The sequence below is a fragment of the Bombus affinis genome, chromosome 11 (assembly GCF_024516045.1).
Source record: "Bombus affinis isolate iyBomAffi1 chromosome 11, iyBomAffi1.2, whole genome shotgun sequence".
Taxonomy (NCBI): domain Eukaryota; kingdom Metazoa; phylum Arthropoda; class Insecta; order Hymenoptera; family Apidae; genus Bombus; species Bombus affinis.
In genome coordinates this window covers 12,234,874-12,260,672 of record NC_066354.1, presented here as the reverse complement: position 1 = coordinate 12,260,672, position 25,799 = coordinate 12,234,874, and the positions used below count along the sequence as shown (strand labels likewise).

The 25,799-nt window shown below is 33.4% G+C and overlaps 2 protein-coding genes across 2 annotated transcripts; both read right to left on the bottom strand.

Annotated features, from left to right (window-relative positions):
* Positions 1–7,030: 7,030 nt before the first annotated feature.
* Positions 7,031–16,416, bottom strand: LOC126922133 (zinc finger protein 420-like). Its single transcript, XM_050734415.1, has 5 exons — positions 10,735–16,416; positions 10,042–10,285; positions 8,636–9,523; positions 7,994–8,515; positions 7,031–7,904 (listed from the first exon to the last, which is right to left on the bottom strand). Exons 1-5 carry the CDS (start codon positions 10,746–10,748, stop codon positions 7,089–7,091), a joined length of 2,484 nt encoding a protein of 827 aa, XP_050590372.1. The 5' UTR covers positions 10,749–16,416; the 3' UTR covers positions 7,031–7,088.
* A 292-nt stretch (positions 16,417–16,708) lies between these two features.
* LOC126922141 (putative sodium-coupled neutral amino acid transporter 11) lies at positions 16,709–25,592 on the bottom strand. The gene is made up of 7 exons (XM_050734443.1): positions 24,737–25,592; positions 22,712–22,765; positions 21,924–22,011; positions 20,667–20,876; positions 19,556–19,808; positions 18,876–19,224; positions 16,709–17,876 (listed from the first exon to the last, which is right to left on the bottom strand). Exons 1-7 carry the CDS (start codon positions 24,794–24,796, stop codon positions 17,442–17,444), a joined length of 1,449 nt encoding a protein of 482 aa, XP_050590400.1. The 5' UTR covers positions 24,797–25,592; the 3' UTR covers positions 16,709–17,441.
* Positions 25,593–25,799: the final 207 nt, after the last annotated feature.

Sequence of the window (25,799 nt, the reverse complement as noted above, 5' to 3'; positions counted from 1 at the left end):
GATTCGTAAGCATCAGCGGCGCGACGACAACTCCCGCGATTCGGTGCGAACGTCGAGCAGTCGTCGAGCATTCACCAAGACTGAGGTGTGCTTGGGCCGCCTTACGAATCCAAAGAGTTTTGCAGTGCACGTTGACCCGCACGTACCCGGAATACGCACGAGCGAGTACGTCACGCGACAGTTTGAAACAACTGAGCGATCGCGAATCGACAAATCGCGGGTACAATTTTTCGTTCCAAGATGGATAAGTATCGTTGTACAGAATGAGCTCACAATGCACTTAACATAGGTATCTATCTTACGATTAATTAAGGCTAAAAAGCACGCATTCCACGGCGTCCCCCGCTGTCCCGCGGAGTCCAACGTTGTCCAACGTCGTCCAACGTCGTCCAACGGTGTCCCACGGTGCAGCCCAGTCTGGATCATCCAAAATTCTGTTCGCGGCATTTGGATATCCAAACCGGACTGGTGCGTAGTTCTTAGCTTGGTATCGTTTTCCAAAGATTAATCAACGGATTAATTTTTTGGAAAACGAAGCCAATTACCAGGTCTCACCACGTGGAGGTGACTACGCAAGAGACCCGCCCATGGGTTATTTAGCTTTATACATCGATCTCAATATTCAACCTATTGGCAGAATGTCGAGTACCGTCTCTACTTGACCATGGGCCTGCGTAAAGAAATAGTTGTTTCGTACCCTAACTGCGAAACACATATCTCCAACGCAGCGCTTACATCAATCTTTACAAACGTGGAGCAAAGCATACGTAACGCCACAGCTATCTCCCACATACCGATTACATAGATCAGTACAAATATTGTACAATAATTGGTATCCCTACTGGCAGCATTCGGTATCAAAGACACATTTATCTAACTTGGAACGAATGAAAGAAAATGAAATTAACGAACGAACTAACAAACTTACGCGACGTACCCCCGTGCACCGGATAACCCGAAGGATTAGCGGAAAGCCCAAATATTGACCATAACTCGATTCCTGTTTCGCCGTTCGAAACTTATACGAGTCGCGGTCGATGGCGCCGACCGATGATGCCAGCGATCCGCTGGTGATCCAGCCATGGATCCAGCACATAGGCCGGCAACTTAACACACTCCAACTGAACATGTGGAACCCGGGGAGGGGCCGCTGAACAGGATTACGAAGGCATGGCCCCAACTGAACAGTGGGGCCCACCCCCGCGGGCCCGAACAGGATTACGGAGGACATGAAATTACAGGTCCCTGCCCGAGTACCGGAGTACCAATCGGACAGGAGAGCAGATCCACGACTGAATCCCCAACAGATTCGTAAGCATCAGCGGCGCGACGACAACTCCCGCGATTCGGTGCGAACGTCGAGCAGTCGTCGAGCAGTCACCAAGACTGAGGTGTGCTTGGGCCGCCTTACGAATCCAAAGAGTTTTGCAGTGCACGTTGACCCGCACGTACCCGGAATACGCACGAGCGAGTACGTCACGCGACAGTTTGAAACAACTGAGCGATCGCGAACCGACAAATCGCGGGTACAATTTTTCGTTCCAAGATGGATAAGTATCGTTGTGCAGAATGAGCTCACAATGCACTTAACATAGATATCTATCTTACGATTAATTAAGGCTAAAACGCACGCATTCCAAGGTATCCAACGTCGTCCAACGGTGTCCAACGGTGACCTACAGTGCAGCCCAGTCTGGATCAACCAAAATTCTGTTCGCGGCATTTGGAGATACAAACCGGACTGCTGCGTAGTTCTTAGCTTGGTATCGTTTTCCAAAGATTAATCAACTGATTAATTTTTTGGAAAACGATGCCAATTACCAGGTCTCACCACGCGGAGGTGACTACGCAAGAGACCCGCCCATGGATTATTTAACGTTATACATCCATCTCGGCATTCAACCCATTGGCAGAATGTCGAGGTACGAATCTACTTGACCATGGGCCTACGTAAAGAGATTTGGGAGTATACCACGCGACAGTGTGAAAGAATTAAGCGACCGCGAAGCGAAAAATAACGAGGACAATTTTTTCTGTATAGTAAGCAAGATGATGAAGAGAAAAGAGATTTTTATTTTTCGTTCCAAGTAGGATCATTGTACCGAATAGAATCACGATACACTTTACATCTGTATTTATCTTGTGCATAATTAAGGCCAAAGCGCCCGTACCCCGCGGTTGCCCACGACATCCCACCCATCGGGAGATATTAGTCCGGTCTAGATCATCGCGACAGTTTTGGATGATCTAAACTAGACTGTGTTGAAACAGTTTTTACCATGATATCGTTGTTCCAATATTATAAATTAGTGGTTTAAATATTATAAATTAATGCTTTGATTGCTATTAAGTAATAGCTTAAAAGTTGTTCATTAATGGTTTGATTGTTACAAATTAATGAACTAATTGTTATTAAGTAATGCCTTAAATACTACAAATGAATGCTACTATTATTTTTAAGTAATGGTTAAAATGTCGATAATTAATAGTTTGATTGTAATAAATTAATTGTTATATGTTATTTATTAATAGGACAAGTGTTATAAATTAATAATTTAAATGTTAAAATAAATGTTTTAAATGTTGTTACTTAAAGGTCCAATTGTTGTAAATTAAAATCTTATATGTTATAAATTAATAGCTTATATGTTAAAAATTAATAGTTTGACTATTAGAAATTAATGGTTTAAATGTATAAATTAATAGCTTAAATGTTATAAATTATTGGCTTAGATGTTATAAATTAATGGCTTAAATGTTATAAATTATTAGCTTAAATGTTATAAATTAATAGTTTGACTGTTAGAAATTAGTGGTTTAAATGTATAAAGTAATACCTTAAATGTTATAAATTATTAGCTTGGATGTTGTAAATTCATGGCATAAATGTTAGAAATTAATTCCTTAAATGTTATAAATTAATAGCTTAAGTGTTATAATTTAATGGTTTAAATGTTATAAATTAATGGCTTAAATGTTATAAATTAATAGCTTAAATGTTATAAATTAATTACTCAAGTGTTGTAAATTAATGGGTTAGACGTTATAAATTACTAGTTTCAATGTTATTATGTAATATTTTTTTTATTTACCTTATGTTTAAGTTCCTTTCCGATGTTCACTCTCCGGGAGTTCAAGCACGAAAAAGCTCGCGCGCGACTTGCGTGTTCCTTATATAACTTAACAAGGTGTCGGAACGTTAATCAAACGGTAACAATGTTTTGACATAGCTGGAGGTGGTTTTTTCATTATAACAAAATCAAATTGAACAATTTCTGAATTTTTATCGTAAATTGACGTCTTTAACGATTTAATACGATATCCATTTTTCCCATTTTTATAGTTTCTACAAACTAAGACTAAATTCACACTTCTTTGATACTAGTTTTCGACTATCAATTAGTTTGAACAAAGAGGGGAAAAAGCCTAACGGCGGTCGATGACGTTACTGTGAAATTAGTTAAGGTATTAAATAATCAGACGGATAAAATTCATATTAAGCGTTATATTATATTATCGATATTCGTTCATTTACTCGTGCTAATTAAAAAATAAAATGTTCTTTTTTTTGAATAACACCTACATCACTGTCTGCGATGTTTAAAATTCTTACTTGATGCTTACTTAAAATTCAGGTTCCTCTTTAATTCCTCTCAAGTGAAACGAGTAAATTTACTCGTCATATTTGTAACGTAAAATGGCTTTTTTTCTTCAGTACCGCCCGCGTCGCTGTATGTGATACAGTTATTAATTTTGTAGCGAATAACATCAATTAATTGGCTGTAATCGCGGTTAGGTATTTCTTCGTTAGATCTATCAAAGAATCTATTAGGCTATTCGCGAGAGACTTATTGATTCCTCGAAGAAATATCAGGTTCTATGACGATTATTAAATGATTTTATTCGATTAGTATTCGACAATGTCTATCATATTCAGCAACCTTCTTTTATAATAGATTCTGCTCCGATCAATTATTTTATAATAAATTACAGATTATGCCACTGTATATTATAAGATATTTGCCTATAGCTCTTTTTTTTTCTAATTCATTGATTTTATTATTAGTCTCGTTGGTTTTTCCCGTGAATATCTGTTGTACGTACATCTCCATTGTGCTCAGATTTTTAACGTCGTCGGATAACTATCTTTTTTATAAAATAGTTCGTACAACCGTAAACTCGTACTGTCTTTAAAATCATTCGGTAATTAATCATTATAGGAGAGAACTTTTCGGGGATTTCATGGGTGTGAATTTTCGTAGGAAGGTATAAAATGATTCGATTGTAGCTGGTCTTTTTTTTAATAAAAATTTATTTCATGTTATTCCTGGCAAATCACATGACGCGATTAATAACTATGATACACGTTCAGTATGGACTCCAGATTGTTGTGATTAGGCCATCGAGAAATTAAACGAAAGACGGAGAAAGAGTAACAATCATTCTCGAATCGATATTTAAGCATCTTCATCTTCATCTCAAATTGACTAGTTTCCATTCTCATTCTAAGACGAGTATCGTAGAGAGGTTCGAAAAATGATTTTTCGTTGCAAAGTAGCTATCGAATGGGCAGGACTAATGATAGTAGACGTGTATGTGTCGCCCAATAGCAGATGGACAGCGTTCGAAGAGTTCTTGGACGGGGTTGGCCACTACCATTACGATTACGACATATAATATTACGTTATATTATATAATATTACATTATAATGTATTACGTTAAGTTGTATTACGTTATATCATATTATGTTTTGCCATTCCTTCAAATACTGAGCAGAAGGTGAACGTTACCATGATCGCGGACGGATATTAAGACAGGCAGAGTGGGGATATGGAAAGGTGTGAAGGGAGGCAAGTGGATCAACACAGCAGTTGCCCGTAACCAGTCGTCAGTAGGAGTCGCAACTAGAAAGTCCTGAAGAAATCGCTGGTCAAGAAATTAAACAAACTGTGGAACGAAGCGCCGCGTATTCAGTTGGCAGCTTTCACGTAATAGACGTATAATAGTAATATAGTATTACGTTATATAATATAACGCTATGTATAGTATAACGTTATAACGTAATACATTGTGTAGTATTACGTTATATAGTATAACGTTATAACGTATTACGTTATACAGTATTGCGTTATAACTTATTAGGCGTTGGCCGTGTCCCTGGACGTGATCAACCCCTTCAACAGCCTTCCCTGGAAGAAGATAGGCGAGGCTCTGAACTATCATCGGGTGCCCGCCTATTTTCTCCGGGATCGGAGTATCGTCTGCGCCGGCCCTGGTAGAGCGGCAAACTGCCACTCAAGAGGGCAACTACTCTAATGGCTCCCCATCCTCTGGGTCATCCAGAGCATGAGAAATCATTATTGTTTCTACTTTATCACTATGCTCGTTTTTAGTACTTTTAGTAGTAGTAATAGTAGCTTTTGTTTTTTTGGTCGATGTATACATCGGTCCATCGTCACATTGGACAAATCGCGATTTTTCTTATTAGTGTCGCGGGAGAATGATTACGGTTTGAATTAGAGTTGCGATAAAATGATAATCGCGTTTGCTTTAGAGTTGCGAATTACGATATTGCGATTGTCTTTTGTAAATTTTATTATGAATTTTTAAAATTTCTTATAGAACTATACGTATCAGAATTTATCCTGTATTCTACTGTTTAAAATTAGATTATAAAAGTATTAGTTTTCAATTAATTGTATAGTATTGCAAGTAGCATTACCAAAGTATTTAAAGTAGCTTTTTCATATAGTAAATAGTAATTTTCATTAAATTCACTTTAAGAGTTAGCGTTGCTATAATGAATGATCGCGTTTTCTTAAGTAGAGTTGCGTTTACAAAATGCCCAAACCTTCCGACTGTATTTGTCGGACACTGTTCCTGGATCACACGATACAGCTGCAAAAGCTGTGCAAGTGTGATCGTTCATCGGCAACCTTTTAAATGGCTGCACTTCGATCTCTCGCTATTAGTGTTGCGTATTGTTTAAATACGAGTGCGTAGATTAATATTTATTAGCGTTGAGTATCAAATTTCGGGAATTTTCAGATATTTTTTATTTTTTTCCACACCATCCCCATTTTTTTTAAACACCTATGAATCGTTGTCTTAGGTATTTTCAGAACATTTGACATCTCTTGAACTGTCAAACTTCATGATTTTTCAAAAAGATCCCGAATTTTATCTTCGTCTGTCTGAGGAGGACGCCCGGAGCGTTCCTCGTCTTCTAAACAGAAATTCCCAGCTCTAAAACGTTGGAATCACTTCCTACAGGTGCGAGATGAAAGCGCATTTTCTCCGTAAACAGCACATATGTTTTTCGTGGCAATTGTTACAGAACTTCCTTTCCGAAATTCATATAACATGAGATGTCGAAAATGGATACGCATTTCACTCGTAATTTTTTACTGTTAGAAGTCACTGTGTTCACTATATTACGATCTTATACCCACAAAAATCTGCTCTAGCCTGTTCTCGATCAGCTAAGCTCAAGTGCATTGGTCCCTTATCGCCGTATGTTTATAAATCGACACATGAAATGTATACACAAAAGTCGGCACGAACTTATGGGATGACCTAATAGAATGAAAGACGATCGGATTTTAGTGGCCCTTCTGGCTACTGCATTGTCTCTTTTTCAACGCCCCTTATTAATGCGCCCCTTATCATTATGTTTATTACTGAAAATACTGCTATAAGTATAAGACATATTCCTTTGTCAGTGTTAACGTTACCATGACTGCTAAAATACAGAACTTTATTACGAATGTGTGTATATATATATAAATTCTTAAAACTTCCAAACTACCAAATGTCGTTTTATAATTTTCACAATTAAGAATATTAGGCTTAAATGATCTTTTAAAAGCTTCAATTTTCACATGTATTTTTACCTTGTATTTATTTATTCATTTACTCTATAGTATGTATTTACCACCTTAGAGGTCTCTCTCACCTTATTTTCGCATTTTTATTCGGTAACTGTACAAAAAAAAAAGAGAAACATGGCAAAGAAAAAGACCAGAGGAGTAGCTCTAAAAAAGGCATTCTTTAATCAATCTCCCACACACACACGCGCGTTATTATTTTACATGTTTGGATAAATTGTATAATAGGGATTCTTAAATTGCTTCGTATTAATTGTATAAACATTTGAATCATCCACTGGAAACGGTTGTATAATATTTGATCCCAAATTCTTCTGATTGTGTACATTTGCGAGCATGTACTGTGGTGTGGGCGTGACTTGCCCGACAGTTGCGTCCTCTACTAATTTCCTGTGGGAATAGATCAAAACTTGTGGAACGTCTACTTCTTGTTGTTCTGATACAGAACAGGTTTCCACGGAAACCGCGAATCCAGGGTTAGATAATTGCTGTGCCTTGCATTTCTTTCTATGCGCGTAAAGTGACCCTGCATTGTTATATCTCTTTGTACAAATTTTGCAAGCGTATGGTCTCTGTCCAGTGTGCGTATAAGTGTGTTCATTCAACGAAGTCAGTCTTCTAAATGATTTTGTACAAATCTGACAATGATATTTTGCTTCCCCTGTATGCATTGTTATGTGCCGTGCTAATGTGTTAGCACGTGCAAACGCCCTACTACAATACTGGCAAATATAAGGTTTTTCACCGCTATGAGTACGTAGATGCAATTGTAGATAAGTGCTCTTCGTAAATGCTCTACTGCACACGTTACAAACGTACGGCTTAACTCCTGTATGTGTACGCATGTGCGCAACCAAAGATCCACTCTGTGCAAAACACTTGCTACAGACTTCGCAAAGAAATCTTTTTTGAGTTTCTTTTACCCGCTTATGACGTTCTATGTGATTCGCTAGCGATTGCGCTTGCGCGAACGATTTAGGGCAGATTGCACATTTGTGAGGTCTATTGTGACGATCCTAAAATAATATTCCAATATTATTGAACAAATTATTTTAGTTTAAAAACAGAGAAAAGTTTCAAATTTCGAGTTTAATAACTTACTTACTTTCTTTCTTCCTTCTAAACAGTCACCTTTATTAACTACATTGTCTGTGTCCTCTTTATCATCCAAATCAGAATTGTCGAATAATTCAGCCTTGTGCTTTGATTGTTCATGATCTTTTAATTTATCCACTCTTGAGAATCCTTTACCACATGTTTCACACGTATATTTTAATCCGCTATGTGTGGAAACATGCCTTTTAAGATTTCTTTTTGTTGCAAATAATTTCCCACACTGAGTGCACTGTAAACTTTCAGCAGGAAGGTTTTCGTCTTCCTCGTCTTCTTCCTCTTCCTCTTCTTCATTTTCTTCTTCCTCCACCACGGTTTCTGTACATCTTTCTTTTACCCAACATTGAGACGAATCGTCCAATTCTTCCAGTTTATACTCTGGATGACTTTTAGCGTGTGTGATAAAAGATTTTTGATAAGTAAATTGTTTTGAACACACTTTGCAAGTAAATTTTAAGCTTTTTCGTTGTTCCTTAGGAGAGTCATCATTTTTTTGAATTTTTATTCTTTTATCCTGAAATATGACAATACGACGACCTTAAACTAATTTATGGTAAAATATAATAGCTGTAATGATCTTCCTTGGCCAAAAATCTTGGGCAAAGTCTATCTAAAATCCAATTTAAATACTTACTTGGACATTAGTATTAATCCTTTTATCTTGTACACTCGCGATTGCTTTATTTTGCTCATAACTAATTCTCTTATGTTGAATATTTTCTTTTTTATCGCGAGCTTCGTGACAAATTGCAACATGATTTTTCACTTTTGCAAGCGTAGAATATTGTTTATCGCAAACATAACAAACATACCGTAATTTGGTCTTACGTTTATGTACAATGGCGTGTCTCTGCAAGGCCACTTTTGTACGAAAAGACTTGATACATTGTGTACAGCGTAATCTAGTTGTGCGTGAAATTAATGGTTTTTCATCATCATCATCATCTTGAATACTATCTGTCTTTGATGTCTCTTCTGACATCTGTTGACTTTCTTCTATACTTGCTTCTCCTTTTAATGGAACATCTTTAGTTTGTACCATATGATCGTCTAATAAGGCAAACTCTTGTTTTATCGAATCGATTTGTCTTACAGAATCATCCTCTAATAAACTTTTATAAACATTTACATTTTCTAGGCTCTTTCTTTGCTCTGTATCGTTTAATCGACTGTGTGATGATTCTTTTTCGTAACAAAACAAGTTCTTCTCTGAATTGAGACAAAAAGCTGTTTCATCTTTCGTGAAGCAAAAATTATCATTGCAGAAATTTGTAGAACAAACTTCTTGTTTTTCTGTATTTTCTTTCTCAGAAGATATTACGCTAGATATCACATCAGCGATTATTGCTGTAACTATGGTGCTGGCGTTGGTAACAGAATCGTTAGAAGAGGATTTTAGCTTTAGAATTTGACGAAGCTTCTCATCTGAATTTTGTATTTGACATCTAAAATCATAAGATGCATCTAAACGCTGGTTACAAGGCATGCAAATCACTGGTGGTAAACCGTCTCCTTCTGCAATCTAAAACAACATACATGTATTTCTTTAGTGTTCATAAATAAAATCTATATAAACGTATAATTTACAGAAGAACTATAAAAAATGTTACTACGTTGTATGCAACATATGCATTATAAATTCATTATAACATGATTTCTAAAATCATTAGTACATTATTATTGCATTAAAATTGTAATCGATGATATTTAAGTTTAAATATAGTAATAAGAGTTATTGCAGTTGGATAACAAAACAATTGGAGAAATACAAGTTCAAGATGATGACAAATTTATTGAAAACATAGTAAAGTTTTCTAATTGCTTTATATTTTTCAAAAATTTCAAATTTCTTTCTAAATGTTGTTGGCTTCAATTAATTGTTGTTAATGTAGGTCACATATAGATTGAGAAAGTTTCTTCGAGAGGCATGAAAGACATACTAAATATTAATATCAAAAGCACATGTACAGAAGAAGGAAATAAAATTTCAAGGAATTAGTTTTTAATATGTTATTATCGTAAAAGGTGATACAAACTAACCTGTACAGAAGCAACGGCCATAAGTTTTCGAGGAATAGTGTCCCCATTTTTAAAAAGTTCACAAATTTCAACAGCTTTTTTCAAACAGATTCGGCATTCATCTCCATAAATTTTCTCATATGTATCAACTAATTGCTCGTTTTTCGAAACTTCCATTTTAATGCATTTGGGAGTCAAGCTACGACTCGATCTCCCCCTCTTAGGAAACCGACAATGTTTTTGAACACTTCTCTTGTTGGATGCACTTGTAGGTAGGAAATGTTCAAAATTAATAACAAAACATCAGATGAAACTTGAATAACTATTTGATAATTACAAGTGTGAAGAAGATATCACAAACTCGATATTTGCATAAAAGATATGACAAGAAATACAATTCATAGAGAAATATAATGATTTAAGCACATACAGTACATATGATACTATAAATAGTTTATAACACGCTTGGAAGTTTTAAATAAAAAACATCGTATCAGAGAAAAGATTATGTGGTCGATTATATGGAAATTAAAATTATTTCAAGAGATTATAATTCTACTTTCTATTCTTAACCTCTATTTATATCCTGTATAAAGAACTAATAAGTTATTTTGTCCTCAAAGCAACATCAAAAGTATATTTTACTTTTTATGTTATTCATTCAACATACGGCAAACATGTTTATTTGTATACGTTATACAAATAATTACATACTATTTAATACTCATTTAGATGTGCGTCTATTAGAAATACATAAAGAATACACACGTACTTATATTACATGTATTTTAAATGTCAGTTAAGATGTCGCCATAATACGCACGCACATGCGCAGTATGATGTATTAACATGTGTATGCAAATATGTCTGTCCTTAAGATTAAGATTTTCTACAAGTGAAATAACAGAATAAAGAAAGAGAGTGTAGAGAAAACGGAAGGAAGGAGAAAAGTAGGAAAAAAATAGGAAAATATTTAATTCTGATCTTAAACGCTTTTCGTTTCCCTTATTGTTCGAATTTATTCATCTCAAATTCAATCAACTTTACAATAGAGCATTTGAAGTATAGACTTATTTCAACGAAACATACAAATAGACTATCTGTACACGTATCACAGAGTAAATACACTTGCATTTATTCATAGATTCTCTGGTGGCAACAATTTTACAACGCACCTTTCACTGGAGCAAAACTCAAATTACACATCTGATGGATTTTCTTTTTGTTTCTCTATACTTTTCAATATTATATTCCCTTGAAAATCGAGATTGAAAGTAATGTATATTTTTATTCCAAGAATTAGTTAGTTCTATAAAATTATTCTTATAGAATTATGAAACGTGCGTATATTTCATAATATACGACAAACAATAAAAAAGAAAACATGTTTATCAAGAAATTATATTCAGATATTGAAACCAGTTGCGCACGCATCTTATTTTAATATCGTTTGTATTTCGTTTGAATTTAATACTAAAATATCAGTCGAATTAGAAGGAGATATCTTCTTATTAAAATAATATTTCTTTATATATGTAAATTATATTGAATTAAACGTATTAAGAAAGGCAAGTTTCCAGATTACGGTAACGTTACTAGTAAAACTTCTCGCTGTATTTTTATTCAATACATCATTTCCTTTCGCTTTTATTAAATAATTTTTTAAAACAAATTCAATCAATCAACTACCTACATTTCTATATAATATCATATGCTTTTAATTGTTTACAAATACGGTTTTATTTTGAAGCAGATAGTGCTTGAAAACTTGTTATTACTAACCAATTGTTTATTCAATTTTTCAACATCATGTCTGTCGCTGAGTAATCATTCGTCCTGGTTTCAACGAAATGGAAGTTTCCATTTGCTCAACGATAAACAGTTCGTACGAATGATAGAACAATCTTAGGTATGTTATTAACGTCGTTCATAACCCGTTAGATTGCAATATATACATACATATATATATATCCATATAATTGTGTGAACAATAATAAATCTCTCTTTGTTGTTTTTAAAAATAAAGCATCTGTTTTTCGAAAGGTCGTCGCAGCAGTTTCTTCAAGGGAAAAATATACATTCCAAGAAAGATTCTATATCTAACGGGTTAGATCACAATAGATTATTGCGCTATATCCTTATATCAGAAGAAACAATATTGGCTATATACAATATATTCAGTGCAATCTTTTCCCAGTTTTGTGCATTCTTTACGCGATTAAAAAATATTCAAACATTAGAAAAAGGAATTTCTTTCGGAAGAAATGACGATAGTCTTAAAAAACGAACATGTGCAAAACTTATAAATCGTAATAGAGTAATTGTGTATTAATCGATTAAAATATTTAAACCGATTGGAAAATATTTCGTTTAAAATAGACTTGAGTTTCTTTCCTCGATAGAGTTTCCTCTGTTTGAACATTAGTTGGATTTAATTTTGTACAGTATAATCGTAGAAATAAGTGATTGAAAAATAGATGATGCGTGTAAAAATTTATTTGTTTCTTTTTATGCAAATAGAGCGAAGCAATTATAGAAAAGTATGATCACGATTGTAAACGAAAGACTGCGATTTAAGAAGAGAATTAGGAACCTGTTGTTTCTTCTCGAATATCTTAATTCTCTTTCTACGGTTTCTCTTTTTTTACACATTCTTTACGGAATCCATCTGACGAATTCAAATTATCATTTTTTACTTATGTCTTTCTTTTTTGTAGTTCTTGGTCTGTAATGCGCGATTGTCAGTAATGACTGATTTTGTTTGTTGTTGCTGCTGCTGCTTGTTGTTGTTGTTTCACATGGCTCATGTTCAATTTTTAATCTTATATACTCTTTTGATTACATAAAAAAATACCGGGTGTCCGTAGAATATAATTTAACTTGTTGTGCATTGTATAGCTTCTATCTTGTTAGCGAGTTAGTAATAATACGTATTGTATTTTTAATTACAGTGCTTCTACTTTCTTATATATTCTATTTTGCCAAAATCTTAATGGATCCTTTTAATTTAGAAAAACTATTTGAAAACCAAAGAAATCCAACTTTTACATAATGTAGGTAAAAGCATAAGAAGAAATGGGAAGACTCAAGAAAGTGCCAAAATTTTTACTTTAATGTAATTAGAATACCTATCTACATTTTTCTAAGGAATAAAAAATTGATTAAATTGATTAAAAGATGTTTTCCAGATGAAAAATAATTTTGAAGAATTTTAGCATATTTCAAACTTTTTGTATAATTTTCGACAGATATATATAGCAACTATTTTTGGCGAATTTTACCTATTAACAAACTTTCCAGAAGTTTCTTAAGTTTCAGGAATTTTTAATTGTTACACGAACTTTATAGTTCTTGAAACTTTGGTTTTTTAATATATACACGGTTTCTTAAAGTTTTACACATTTTCACTGATACATTCCTATATCTATACGAAGTATTAATAAAAGTTGAGGACCTTACCTTAAGAACGAGTCTATCTATCGGAACAATGTAAAAAATTCGTGTAGAATTACGATCGAAAAAATCGTCGTAATATGAGCTCATTTTTTAAATACATGGTCTAATGTATTAGAATAGATGAAAGTATTACATCCTTTGAGATTCCTTTATTATAAAATGAAACAATTGATTTATTTTTCATATTATATTCTATGAAAATGAAAATTATGTCGTATTTATAATATATTAGGTTGCCTGAAAAGTTTCTTTCGTTTCATAAGGTGATAATAGATGAACAACAATTTCTGTTTTATATTATTTTATTAAATTATGTATGATCTATTTCATTCTATTTCTGTTATTATGTTCGTGCATAATTCAATAAACTAATATAAAACAAAAAAAGCATTGTACGTCTATTATTTCCTTATAAAACGAAAGAAACGTTTCGGACAACCTAATATATAATATACAGAGATTACAATTAAAAATGATATAATAAATTTTAATAACAATATTTTAAGAAAATACAGGAATATTCTAAGATACAATACTTTCGTTTGCACCATAATAATACTTTGTTACATATATATATATATATATATATATATATATATATATATTCTGTATAGTTAGACAGAAAGATAAGTACACATAGATACACACACATATACAGGATATACAGATATACAAAATACAAATTTTACGGACACCCGGTAAATTTTGAGCGAATTCTTTATAATAAGCTTAAAGATTTCAACCGGAGCGTAATTTAAATAATTAGATTCTTTATCGGTTTTCGATAAATACTTTCGTTATCGTGGTCTCTGATTGTTTTATATCCCCCCTCTATGCGAATTATACTCTTTCATGTACATTAGTTAATACCTATTAGGCCTAATACGTTGCACTTCTTGGGATTTAATGCAATTAAAAAATCAAACATTGCTACAATACGTCTAAAACAAGATAACTGTTTGCAAGTTTTATTACATAAATTGACTTTATTTTTCATAACATACACATACATACACACACACTTATTTTGTATTGTAAAGATTATACTATTTTAATTGGCTTGGAAAAATGAAAATTGAATGTTTATCGAATAATTATATTGAAAACAGGAAGGTAAAGATAATTGCGTGTTGTTGAAAACTGCAGTAAGTTATCTTGTTTCAGATTTTCAAATATCTACTTTTTTAATTGCACCGATCCTACGAAATATCTTGTATATTTCACCTACGTTAAAACTAAACTCTCTCAGAAAACAAATATCGTTTGATTTCGTATTAAAAAGAGGAAAAAAAAGAGATGAGATAGAGAAAGAAATAAAACGCGTTACTATACGCGCGGACTATACGTATACACTATAGACGCGTTTACTATGTTTATAGATATATCAACTGTGCAAAACAAATTGCAGAATAGTTGACAAACTGTATAGAAGAAAATAAAAAACTGTAGAACGATCTGCAATTAAGTAAATCCTTTCTCGCGTTACAAAATACTTTCGATACTTTCGATGCCATATCGAATGAAAAAACCATTGTATCGTATTGTTCCACTTTCTTTTTTTCTAATACAAAATCTTGGTATGCTACCCTTTGTTTCGTAATATGCTCCTATGATAAAGATTCGAAAAATAGTGTCGCAACAGCTTATTAATATTATTTATTTAATTATAATGTGTATCGTTCTGATCGACAAACAATATATCTAGTTGCATCGAGAGTTGATATTCGATGGAAATAATATTTTTTCTCGATATTATGCATTCAGTTCCATTATTCATATATCAACTCATCATCAAAAAGAAAGAATAGAATTTTCTCTTGAATTTCCTATTCGATGCCTTCCATCATGCTCGAATCCATCGCCATATTTTTTCCCCGTTTCTTTAACTCCCTACCTACCGTCTTTTTCTTTAATTTTTCGTTTCATCAAAATACGTCTCTCTATAAATATTTCTTGTCGTTTGATGAAATTAATCAATCGAAAGTAGTTTCATGACTCTATATGAATAGTAATTTATTGGCAGCTATATTTATCAATAAATACTATATGCTTTTTAAATTTAAATAGAAAATCTATCGTTTCGTGGAACACCTTATACTGCTAAGTCGACTAAATAATGTGCTTCATCTGTAAGCAATTAAATATAGCATTTGCAATTAATTCGTCCAACAGCCTCTTTGGCTTCGGTATAATTATACGTTGCCTGTTTGGAATGAAATGATTACGACTCGGGTAAATAATTTCTCACCCACCATTCAATCCCTACATTTGTAATCAACTGCATTGCCATTGCCATTTATAAAGCTACTTATGTATTCGTCAGACCAATCGTACGTATTTTATATCAGTATGTATGTTCACCCAGGTACCACGTAAATTCCAGCTACCAAACATTTTGCAAATCAGTAATTTAATAATTATAAGAACAAGATACATTTTTATCGACTAAAAAGTAAGCGAAAAATTACGATCTTTTTTACCTAGTACCGCTAAATCGAGCAATTAAATATTGAATGTTAAATATTAAAAATACCATGAACTAAATATTGATAAGAAATATTTTAGGCCGTAAAAAAAAGGAAACATAACAGGTATGATTCTATGGAATTAAAAGATTTAAATCGTCGTTAATCATAAGGTGTTTCAGTTGACCCGGCTCGTATCATAAAATATTAAAATTAATTAAGGGAAGAGCTAGGCATGATTTCTATTAATCTCGTCACAATTAATGATTTTGCAACACCGAAAGAAATGTGCGCAACGCAAGGTCATATATTACGATATTGTCCATAATTTTCTGATTTGAAAAATATTTAAATTCACGCATTCCACAGAATAAAGTGCCGATATATTTTAACAAATAGTTGTCTCTTCGATCTACTCATGATACATCGTGTATCATAACATATTTAAACTTTCAACGTGTTTTCGCTTGTTCAGCATGATATATTTCCACCCCTCCCCTCCCCCCCTCCCCCGAGATTTCTCAGTAGTTATATTACTGTAACATCTACGGCATATGTAAGTACGTAGATTTTAACCGTGGAAGAGAAAGCTTTTGATTTTCGTTTCTCGATTTAATCAAACAAAATCCTACTCCCCTCCGTTCCGATAACAATAATAATGTTACTGCCAATAATGTAATGATGCCCCACCAATGTTAAAGCATAATTTACTATAAGTAGACTGCGGACTTTCATGTGTTCGTGGGAAATTTAAAGGTGCAAGAAAGCCCAGGGTAGTTATGATATTCAAAAATAAGTATACATGTAATACCCAAAGTACAGCATTCATTATCATATTTGGTGAGTAAAATAAATCTCTTTTTTTCTTCATAATTGATCATAAAAAGCATGACATTGCATAAATCTCCGCAGTCTAATTTTATACCTTATCCTATTCCGATCGAAGGCCGAAGATCACATGGAAAGAATATATTGAGATAATCTATTTTTGATGATTTTCCGATTTTTATGTCATTTGGTGGCTAAAAAAAGAGTATTTTAATATGAAGTGGTCGGAGAAGAGAATAATGGATGGATGGATGGATACAAATATGTAGGCTTTTTGAAAATAGATGAAATTATTATATAAGAAATTAGTTTAACTCGACTAATACTAATGTTATTAATATATATGTCTTCTCTTTTGATAAATTTTTTTAACAAATAAAAGAGTAAGAAAGAACGTACTTATTTCCAGGATTAAACGAAAGAACAGCTGGACAACATATTGAATTTAAAAATCGCTCTTCCATAAGAAACACGAAACGTAACTTATCATGCTCCTTCATACTTGTGGCATTCGATTACCAAAAACAAAAACCAAAAAGAAACCAGAAAGAAAGACAGAGAAGATTGAAATTCCTTTGACTTGAAATTGAAACCGCAATTTCGAGCATCGCAAAGCTATCGGCTTTGAATAAAAGCTTTTGAAAATTCCTCGGCAAATTCGAACGTGCTCGATTATATCGGACTAATGGTACTTTTCATGCTTGAATCTAAACTCGTGCTATTCATACCCTCGATACAATACGGCATTACCTGTCCATGCACGCAGGAACTGGAAGTATCGTTGTTCAGGATCAGCAACAGCAAACCAGAGACCGCGGCAAACACGCCAGCGGACATCAAACCAAGCGCCGGAAGCTTTTTGGAGGAAAGAATTGGTCCATCTTCGAGTTTGAGGTAGCACAGGCCAGGTAGAACGTAAGCTAGAGGTACAGCAGCGAGGATTCCATTCAATTCGAGAACCACACCCAGACAATCTGTTGACATCGATATCAGATATGCGACAACCACTATCGACAAAGTTATTATCAAGTATTTCCGGTCGGAGTTAGGGACGTATGCAGTATGATCTTCGAGCTCATCGGTCCCTTTAATCGCTGTCAGTATTACCTGGAACAAATTTTCACAAATTTTTCGACCTTACGTCGAACTTTTAATCTTATATATAATTTTTTGTATAAATTTATTAAATAATCGTCTTAACGGACAATAAATTCCATGCGTTATCGTTAGATAATCGCAGATATTCATGCATTTATGGAAAATTTCTCTAAATCCTTTTCCTTCTCTTTACTCTCCCCGTCCAATCCTAATTTTTATAGAAAATCAGAGAGAGATTTTATAGAAAATTAGAAAAACAGCGCGAGTAATACAAAATTAACTGTAAATGTTCATGCGATAATTAACATTGCACAACAAATAATTTTCTGGCTTTAATCGACATTTAAGTGAGATTTTAAGAAGAGGAGGATTTATATGAATATATCGGTTAATTAGAAATAATTTATGCGAAAATGTTTCGAGAAAGCTTTACAATTACACAACGAAAACTAGAGATCGATAAAAGGAGCAATAAACCGAATTATGAATATTTTATGAACCTCGATACAATTTTATTATTTGTTATTAATGCTTGATGACGAAGGAAAATTAATTCAGTTCGTTAACATAAATTATGAATTTTGTTTATCTTTTATGGTGGTTGACCAGAACTTGAAAAGTCTCTTAACACTCGAATACAAAGAAAATAGAGTTGGCTTACCGCTAAATATTAATTTTTTAAGTAAATTTTGGTAGTAATTTTTGTAGTATTTCAAATCCAAAGCAAGTACAGTTATTTCGCTGTTAGATATTAATCTTTACGATAGGTTTTTACAACGAGGAGTCTTTAAGATGATATTCAATGTTTTATTGATAAAGTATACAATATGAATAATTTAATGTAGTCGCGAAATATTAATTTTCAGCATTTAGAAAAAGTACAAAGAGCCTTAAAATATTTTGTAATATCGAAGGAAAAAATGAATATATAACACGAGTAATTCTCAAAGAATTTTAATACTGGCCTAGAACTTAAGAAAAGATATTGCCAAAATTAAGATAACTCACCTCCCTTGTGACGAAGCATTCAATGGGAAAAGTAAGTAGAATAGTCCCGCTGAACATGATTCTGGCAAAGTTCATGAGATCATCGTCCCAGCAATAATTTTCCATAAGATCACCCTGAACGTACGCGGTAAACGTGGCATATCCGATGATTCCAAAAGCTGTTGCGATCACGAAGGAAGTGAAGAGCGACCAGTGGGTGACGATGTCCCACTTTTGTTGTGTAGCCCTTTCTATAGACTCGTAGATAAGGAATGTATTATGGTGGCACATAAAGGCGAATGCCATAATTCCAACGGATGGAATAATGCCGGGAAAATTCGCGAATCGCCAACTATCCTCTTGGCTTGGCCTGAAAATCGAATCGATTCCACGTTTAATTGCTTAGGGATTGTCGTCATTTATTGTCATTTATCATCGATTGAAAAGGAAGAGAAGAAGGAGATAGAAAAAGACCAGGCGATAATATTGCACGGCAAACCAACGTAATGTACGTATAATACAAATAAGATGTGAAAAATGGCATACTTTGTTTCTTGCGGAATTAACGTAAAAAAATTGAAAGATTTTACGCCATCGTGCAGCTATAAACAATTAATTTTTGAGAAAAGGAAATGTACGTTAAGGAAAATTTTGAAAGAGAATTTTGAAAGAAGAGGAAGGAAATTTGAAAGATCACTCACACAATTGCTGACATCGTACCCATCCGAATTAAAATGGCCAATAGAATGAAACCAACGCAGACCAACGAAAGAAACGAGATCTTGGCCAAACGAGCAACATTTCTATAAAGACACAGCGGTATAGTGATGCAAACGGTCGCGAACAAGACGACCACTTGACGATGAGCGAAAATGCTTGTCTCGCTCATCCCTGTTACCCTTATTAGCACTTTCGTCACCGTGTCGCCGACAACAACGTTATAAGAGACCATCGCTGAAAAGGAAAAGACGAATAAGTTACTGTACGAATGGTGGCCTCTTATATACAAGAGCCGCTGCACTCCAAAGTTCTCCAAACGAGCTTCAATGGTGCGCGAAAGCGAGTATTTTCCGATACGTTGCTTTGATTCAGACACCTGCTTCAGAAAGTTCACCAAACTCCTTTCTTCTTCTTTCTTTTTTTCTTTTTTTTTTTTTTTTTTTTTTTTTTTGTTCTTTACCTCAAACTTATTTGTTTTACTTATTTCTTTTTTCTTTTTCTTTACTTGAAACTTTGTTATCTACATATAATTGTGGAACATAATAGGTAATACGTGTTTCAGATAATTCTAGGTAATAAAATAGGTCGATGATTTAACTTTAATAGAAAAGACTCGCAATCGCGATTCTAATTCTCGTAATGAACGATTAAAAACCTGCTATCCTCCAGGAATCTGCGGTATGACTGGATATGAAAATCATTTTCGATCAAATTATACTTTCTCCATACGGTTACAAAATTGCTTTAATTTGTGAAAAATATGAAAGGATCGTTATTGATACGCGTGACTTCACGTTACAACTTTATGCTAAAGTTTTTATCGAAGCATTAAAAGTCTTCTTTCAGGGTTGAAACTAAAGCGAGATTAAATCATAAAATTTGAAAACCACGGCGGGATCGAAACGTAAGATAACGTTTGAATGTTTAATTTTAGTATACGATATATAAACACTTTACTATCTTTCGTCAGTGTATTTCAAAATGTACCGCAAAATTTGAAAAGAAGATGTGATATTGAAGAGGAAGCGAGGAGAATAGTAGGATTAATCGTTATTACAACTACTACCCTGCGGTTATAAAAGATGCATATACCTATGAATGGATAAATGAACTGCAGAGTCGTAAGAATATAGAATCCTGTACGACCGAAACTGGCTCTCATTAAACCCTGGTAACTCATTTCACCGCAAATGTTTCCACTCCTAATCATTAAAATTAAAGAGTAATCAGTGAGGCCTGCTACTAGTATTAATAATACTATCCCGAGGCCAAATCCAGCCTGATGAAGAGCGTAGGGTATACCTGGAAATTGTATTAATCAATGTTTCCTCCTTCTTTCGTTTCTTCGTTCGATTCGAAATAATTGTTACTCCTTAAACACCGAAACAATCTTTATTTTGTCTCTTAAAAAATAAAATGAGTATTATTTTATTGATTTTTATCGTTACGATGCTGCAATATAAATATATAACAGATGGTGAAATATGTCTTCATAGTAATCGGTGTTATTTGCAAAGATTTACGAAGCGTTCGTAATTTCCAGCTTGCAGCTCGTCGATTCACTGTGATTATTATTAATTAATTAATAAATGAGATCACTGTTGAAAATCGTTTTCGATCCCATAACCGATGGTACACGACCGAATGAACACGATGGTTACATAAATAGGAGATCCCTGATGAATCATTCGTCCGATACGAGATGATCCAAAGGGAGTAGGCATCGAGCCAACAGCTTCTCCCTGAAAAAGATAAAACTGATACGAATCCCAAAATTTAAAGAAGGCCAAGGTTCTTGATGCAAACCAAAGGCTTCGGATGCAAACCTATAATCACCTATATACGTATAAACGTATACTATATGTATATTTGAGTTTTTGCATAAAATATGTCTCATTTTTAATTTACAAACGAAGGTAAGTTGAAACTAAAGTTATATATGGGAATGGCTGAGTAACGCGAGATGCTCAATAAAGATGAGCAGGCCATTAAAATTTCGCAAAAAGGAATCATCAATTAGAAGTGTTGACTAGATATTAGGATACATACTTGGAATTTTACACACAACCGCTTTTTATTCTACACAAATTGACATGTGTAGATAAAACGAATATATTTCATATAATTGTATTACATTCAATTACAGTGACGAATTTTTCTTAATCAGGTATATATATATAGATAGATAGATAGATAGATAGATAGATAGATAGATAGATAGATAGATAGATAGATAGATAGATAGATAGATAGATGGATGGATAGATATATAAAAATATATTAAAAATTTCTACATTTTATAATTCGGTGTTGAAGGATTTTTTTAATTATATCGTATATTCGAATTACCAATAACACCACTGCCAATGATGGAATTGATGAAATTAAAACTGGCCAGAGGTAGACTACTGAATTTTCCAGATTCTTCGTTCTTTTCCTATAAAATTATATCTCATTTATATCGACAAGAAATAAGATAAATTAGAAGAAGAAAGAAACATAGTAAGAGTAAGAAATCTATAAGTACTGATTTAATTTAATAAAACTCTTGTTATTTGAGGCAACAGAAAATGATCGAATCGTTCGTCGAAAGATCTCATAAATTGTAAATCCTTTGATTTACCACGTCCAAGCTTTCAACTATCTAATATTCGTATATATGTGTATTGTTATAGAAATTATATATTAATAATAACCAAAATCAAATTTGCATAGAATATCTTTGCGTTGAAAATATTATGCGAATAGACATTTTAATAATAAAATATTCTGTTAGCATGATGCTCGACCGATGGAATATTCGCTCGATAGGAATTTATATTATACATATATATAGAAATATCGTATTGTAGTCCGAACTCATTCAGAATGATTGAAATTCACTGTTCGATTTTCAACGTTCCAATTTGAATTAATGATCATCGTAATCGACGAAATTCATTATTTTCCATTCTTCGTATTATATATTTAATTTCATACAATTACAAAATATCAATCCTAGATATTGATTGTAACAGAACGAAAGCTGGCGAGAGGATAAAATGTTTCATGCAAAATTCATGCATACGCTTATTTAACTCTGACATAAACTACGATCGATCGAATATAAAATCTAGTTAATTAGCTGTATTTCTTACCCCGACAAGTTGTCGCATGTCGTCGTAAGATTCCTCCGAACCCAGACTGCCACCCTATTTTAAAGCCAATATTAATAGCAAGGTTCACTTCCGATTACTAATCACGATAAAATCATTAGGCGTAAAATTACATTCTTTGGAACAATGTCCTCCTTTTTTTTATTTTTACCTTTCTTTTATTCGATCACGTTATATTTGTCATATAAACGAATGATAATAATGGTAATAATAATAATTTATTTATGCTTTTGGCCGATAGCGTATTACAATGAGGTTGTTGCATTCTTATTCCCAGCTTCTCATTTTATATCTTTTACGCTATCTTACATCGAGCGTTTAGATATTATATTATATTGCTATCTTATCGCGTTTACATGATTTATTAATTAAACATTACTAATAATACAAACGAAATTTTCAAACAGAGAAACGATCAAATTTCGATAATTTTCATATTAGGCAGTACTATCAGAAACTAAAATTTTTCGATTTTTAAAGATGAAAAATTTACGAAATTTGTAATCTTCTCGATTGATGCATTTAATTCATAATATTATTATGGTTTATTAAGCTCGTCATAATTTAATAAAATTAAAGAGTTATAAATATGTATTGAAAATAATGAAAGTATCGTTATAATCAAATATATTGTTCCATACCTACCGTTTGATAGCGTTATTCCGAATAATATTGTTTATAAATGTTACGAGTAATAGAAATATTGGAATTGCCCTATTTACATGCCCCACCCCGTGGAGACTTATTGTATAGATATGTACGTAGTAATAAGATTTGTGCAACTGACGACGTTTCTGATACGATTGAAGTTAATTCATGGTGTTGTGAATTAAACTTTTAGTTGAGAAACTATAACTCTACGCGTTATCAGAGAAGTTATATAAATTAGTATTAAATACATTAATTTATCATAATTTAACATAAAAAAAGTTTCTTGTGGAATTTCATAATTAATATAATATAATATAATATAATATAATATAATATATAAATTAAATAGAATTGATTTTCTCGCGCTTAGTCGTCGAGATGTTATATCCATTCGGGCCTCCATCTATCTATACATTCTCGATTACTACGTAAATAGGATAATAGCTCGAGGCATTCAGAAAATACTACCGCAGGATATTTAAAAGCATAGACATAAAGAGTAATAATTTTTGAAAATAATTTCAATATAGCACGTACAGACAGTAAAAGAAATGATAATAAAAAGATACGTAGAGAAAAGAACGCGTAGATGTATATCCGATGAGTTATAGATTTTTCCTCTTTGTCACGATAACACTAAGAATATCTTTGAATCAAAAAAATACATCTCTCTCTCTCTCTCTCTCTCTCTCTCTCTCTCTTTCTCTTTGCTTTAAATAGTTACAATTTCGAAAAATAAATTCGTCAGAAAGAATCCGTAAAATCATTTCTCACGAATCACTTCAAAAACTCTTTACTTCAGATTTGCGTTTAACTTTGACTTCATTTTAACGACCGATCTCTAAATAACAAGGAGATCACGAAACTTTACTTGAATCTAAATTACGAGGCCAAATTTTCAATCACATCCTCCGATACTCGGAAACTAACGATAAGCAGGTACGTCTTACGAATACCACGATTACAGCGAGACAAACATCGTTTTCCGAACTTGCGATCTATTCAAAAACTCAACCACCATCGCGTTTCACACATTCACTTCGATTCAATTACAACCGAAACAACAGAAATCACATCGATTCGCGCAAATTCACCGTCCAACAGATACAAATCCGAAACTAGTCGCGCTGGCCACTTCAAACAAACCGGATTACGCGAAATCCTACCATTTACTACACCTATCCGTATTCCTCTGCAATGTTCGTAATGATTTAAATGACAGTATTAGCTCACGGCGAAGAAACACTAGTCGAACAACGCATTGTCTACATACGTCACCGTGTTCTCCGAAGAACTAACAAGAAAATAACAGTGATTCAGTGAGTCAGGTGGATAGAAATCGTGATTTTTACTTACGTCCTCGTAGTTGTTCCTCGCGTCCAGGATATAGCTCTTCTCGTTCGCGTCCAAAGCCATCGCGGGATTTTATTGAAAGCGGAAGAATCGAAGATGGAAACTAGAATAAACGGAAAGCTTAAAGGGAAGGTTCGACGTGAGAGTAGGATCGAGCAGACGTCTGAGGCGACTGCACCCTTCCTATCTAACCGAGCTTCCGTTTTCACCTCCCCGTTACAACCCCTCCAGCGGCATGTACATACAGTGGTTGCGATGGGTGCGTGCGCATTGCACACGTTCCTGTTTTTCTGCGTTATCGAGGTCCGTCGTTGTCTTCGTTATTGTCCTCCCCCTCAATTTTTCCCCCGCTTCCGCACACGGTTTCCTTCGACCAACCCTTTGGGACTATAAACTCGACCTATGGGATTAAGTCGAACGGAGACACACTGCATCACGTATGACAAAATGCTAAGCCTTTGACGAAATTCGCGTTGAGATATAAATTGTTTACGTTATGTATATAAATTGTCGCTGTAATGCTGAGGAATGTGTGTGTATGTGTTTATGTGTTTTTTTATATATTTAGTGCTGGATTAAAGGTCGTTTGGACTAAAATGCAGAGATATTTCAGAAGCGACGTTAACTGATGGTTTATATTAGTCGAATTGTTTTCACTACTGACGACGCGCTGGTTTTATCTACGATAACATGATTCATGTAATTACACTGTATGTATTTTCTACATTTCCATATAAATGGAAATAAACTTGATGATAATGTCTCTGCTCGATGGGGATACGTTTGTGTTGTATTATTTAAGAAGATGTTTAGTCGCAGCGTTTATGCAGTTTCGGTGCTTGTTTTAGAAGTTATAAATGTCAAGAAGGAATACGTTCAATTTGATGGAAAACAATTACTTCAATATGGAATTAAAATTCGCAACCTTCTTCTTTGCTCTTTTTTTTTTTTTCTTCTCTTATAGTTAATATCGTTATTCAAGCGCGCAACGCAACTATCGCGAAAATATTGCAGATACGCGATTTTGTATGTTTATTTAAGATTTTAAATTGATTTGTTCGAAGAA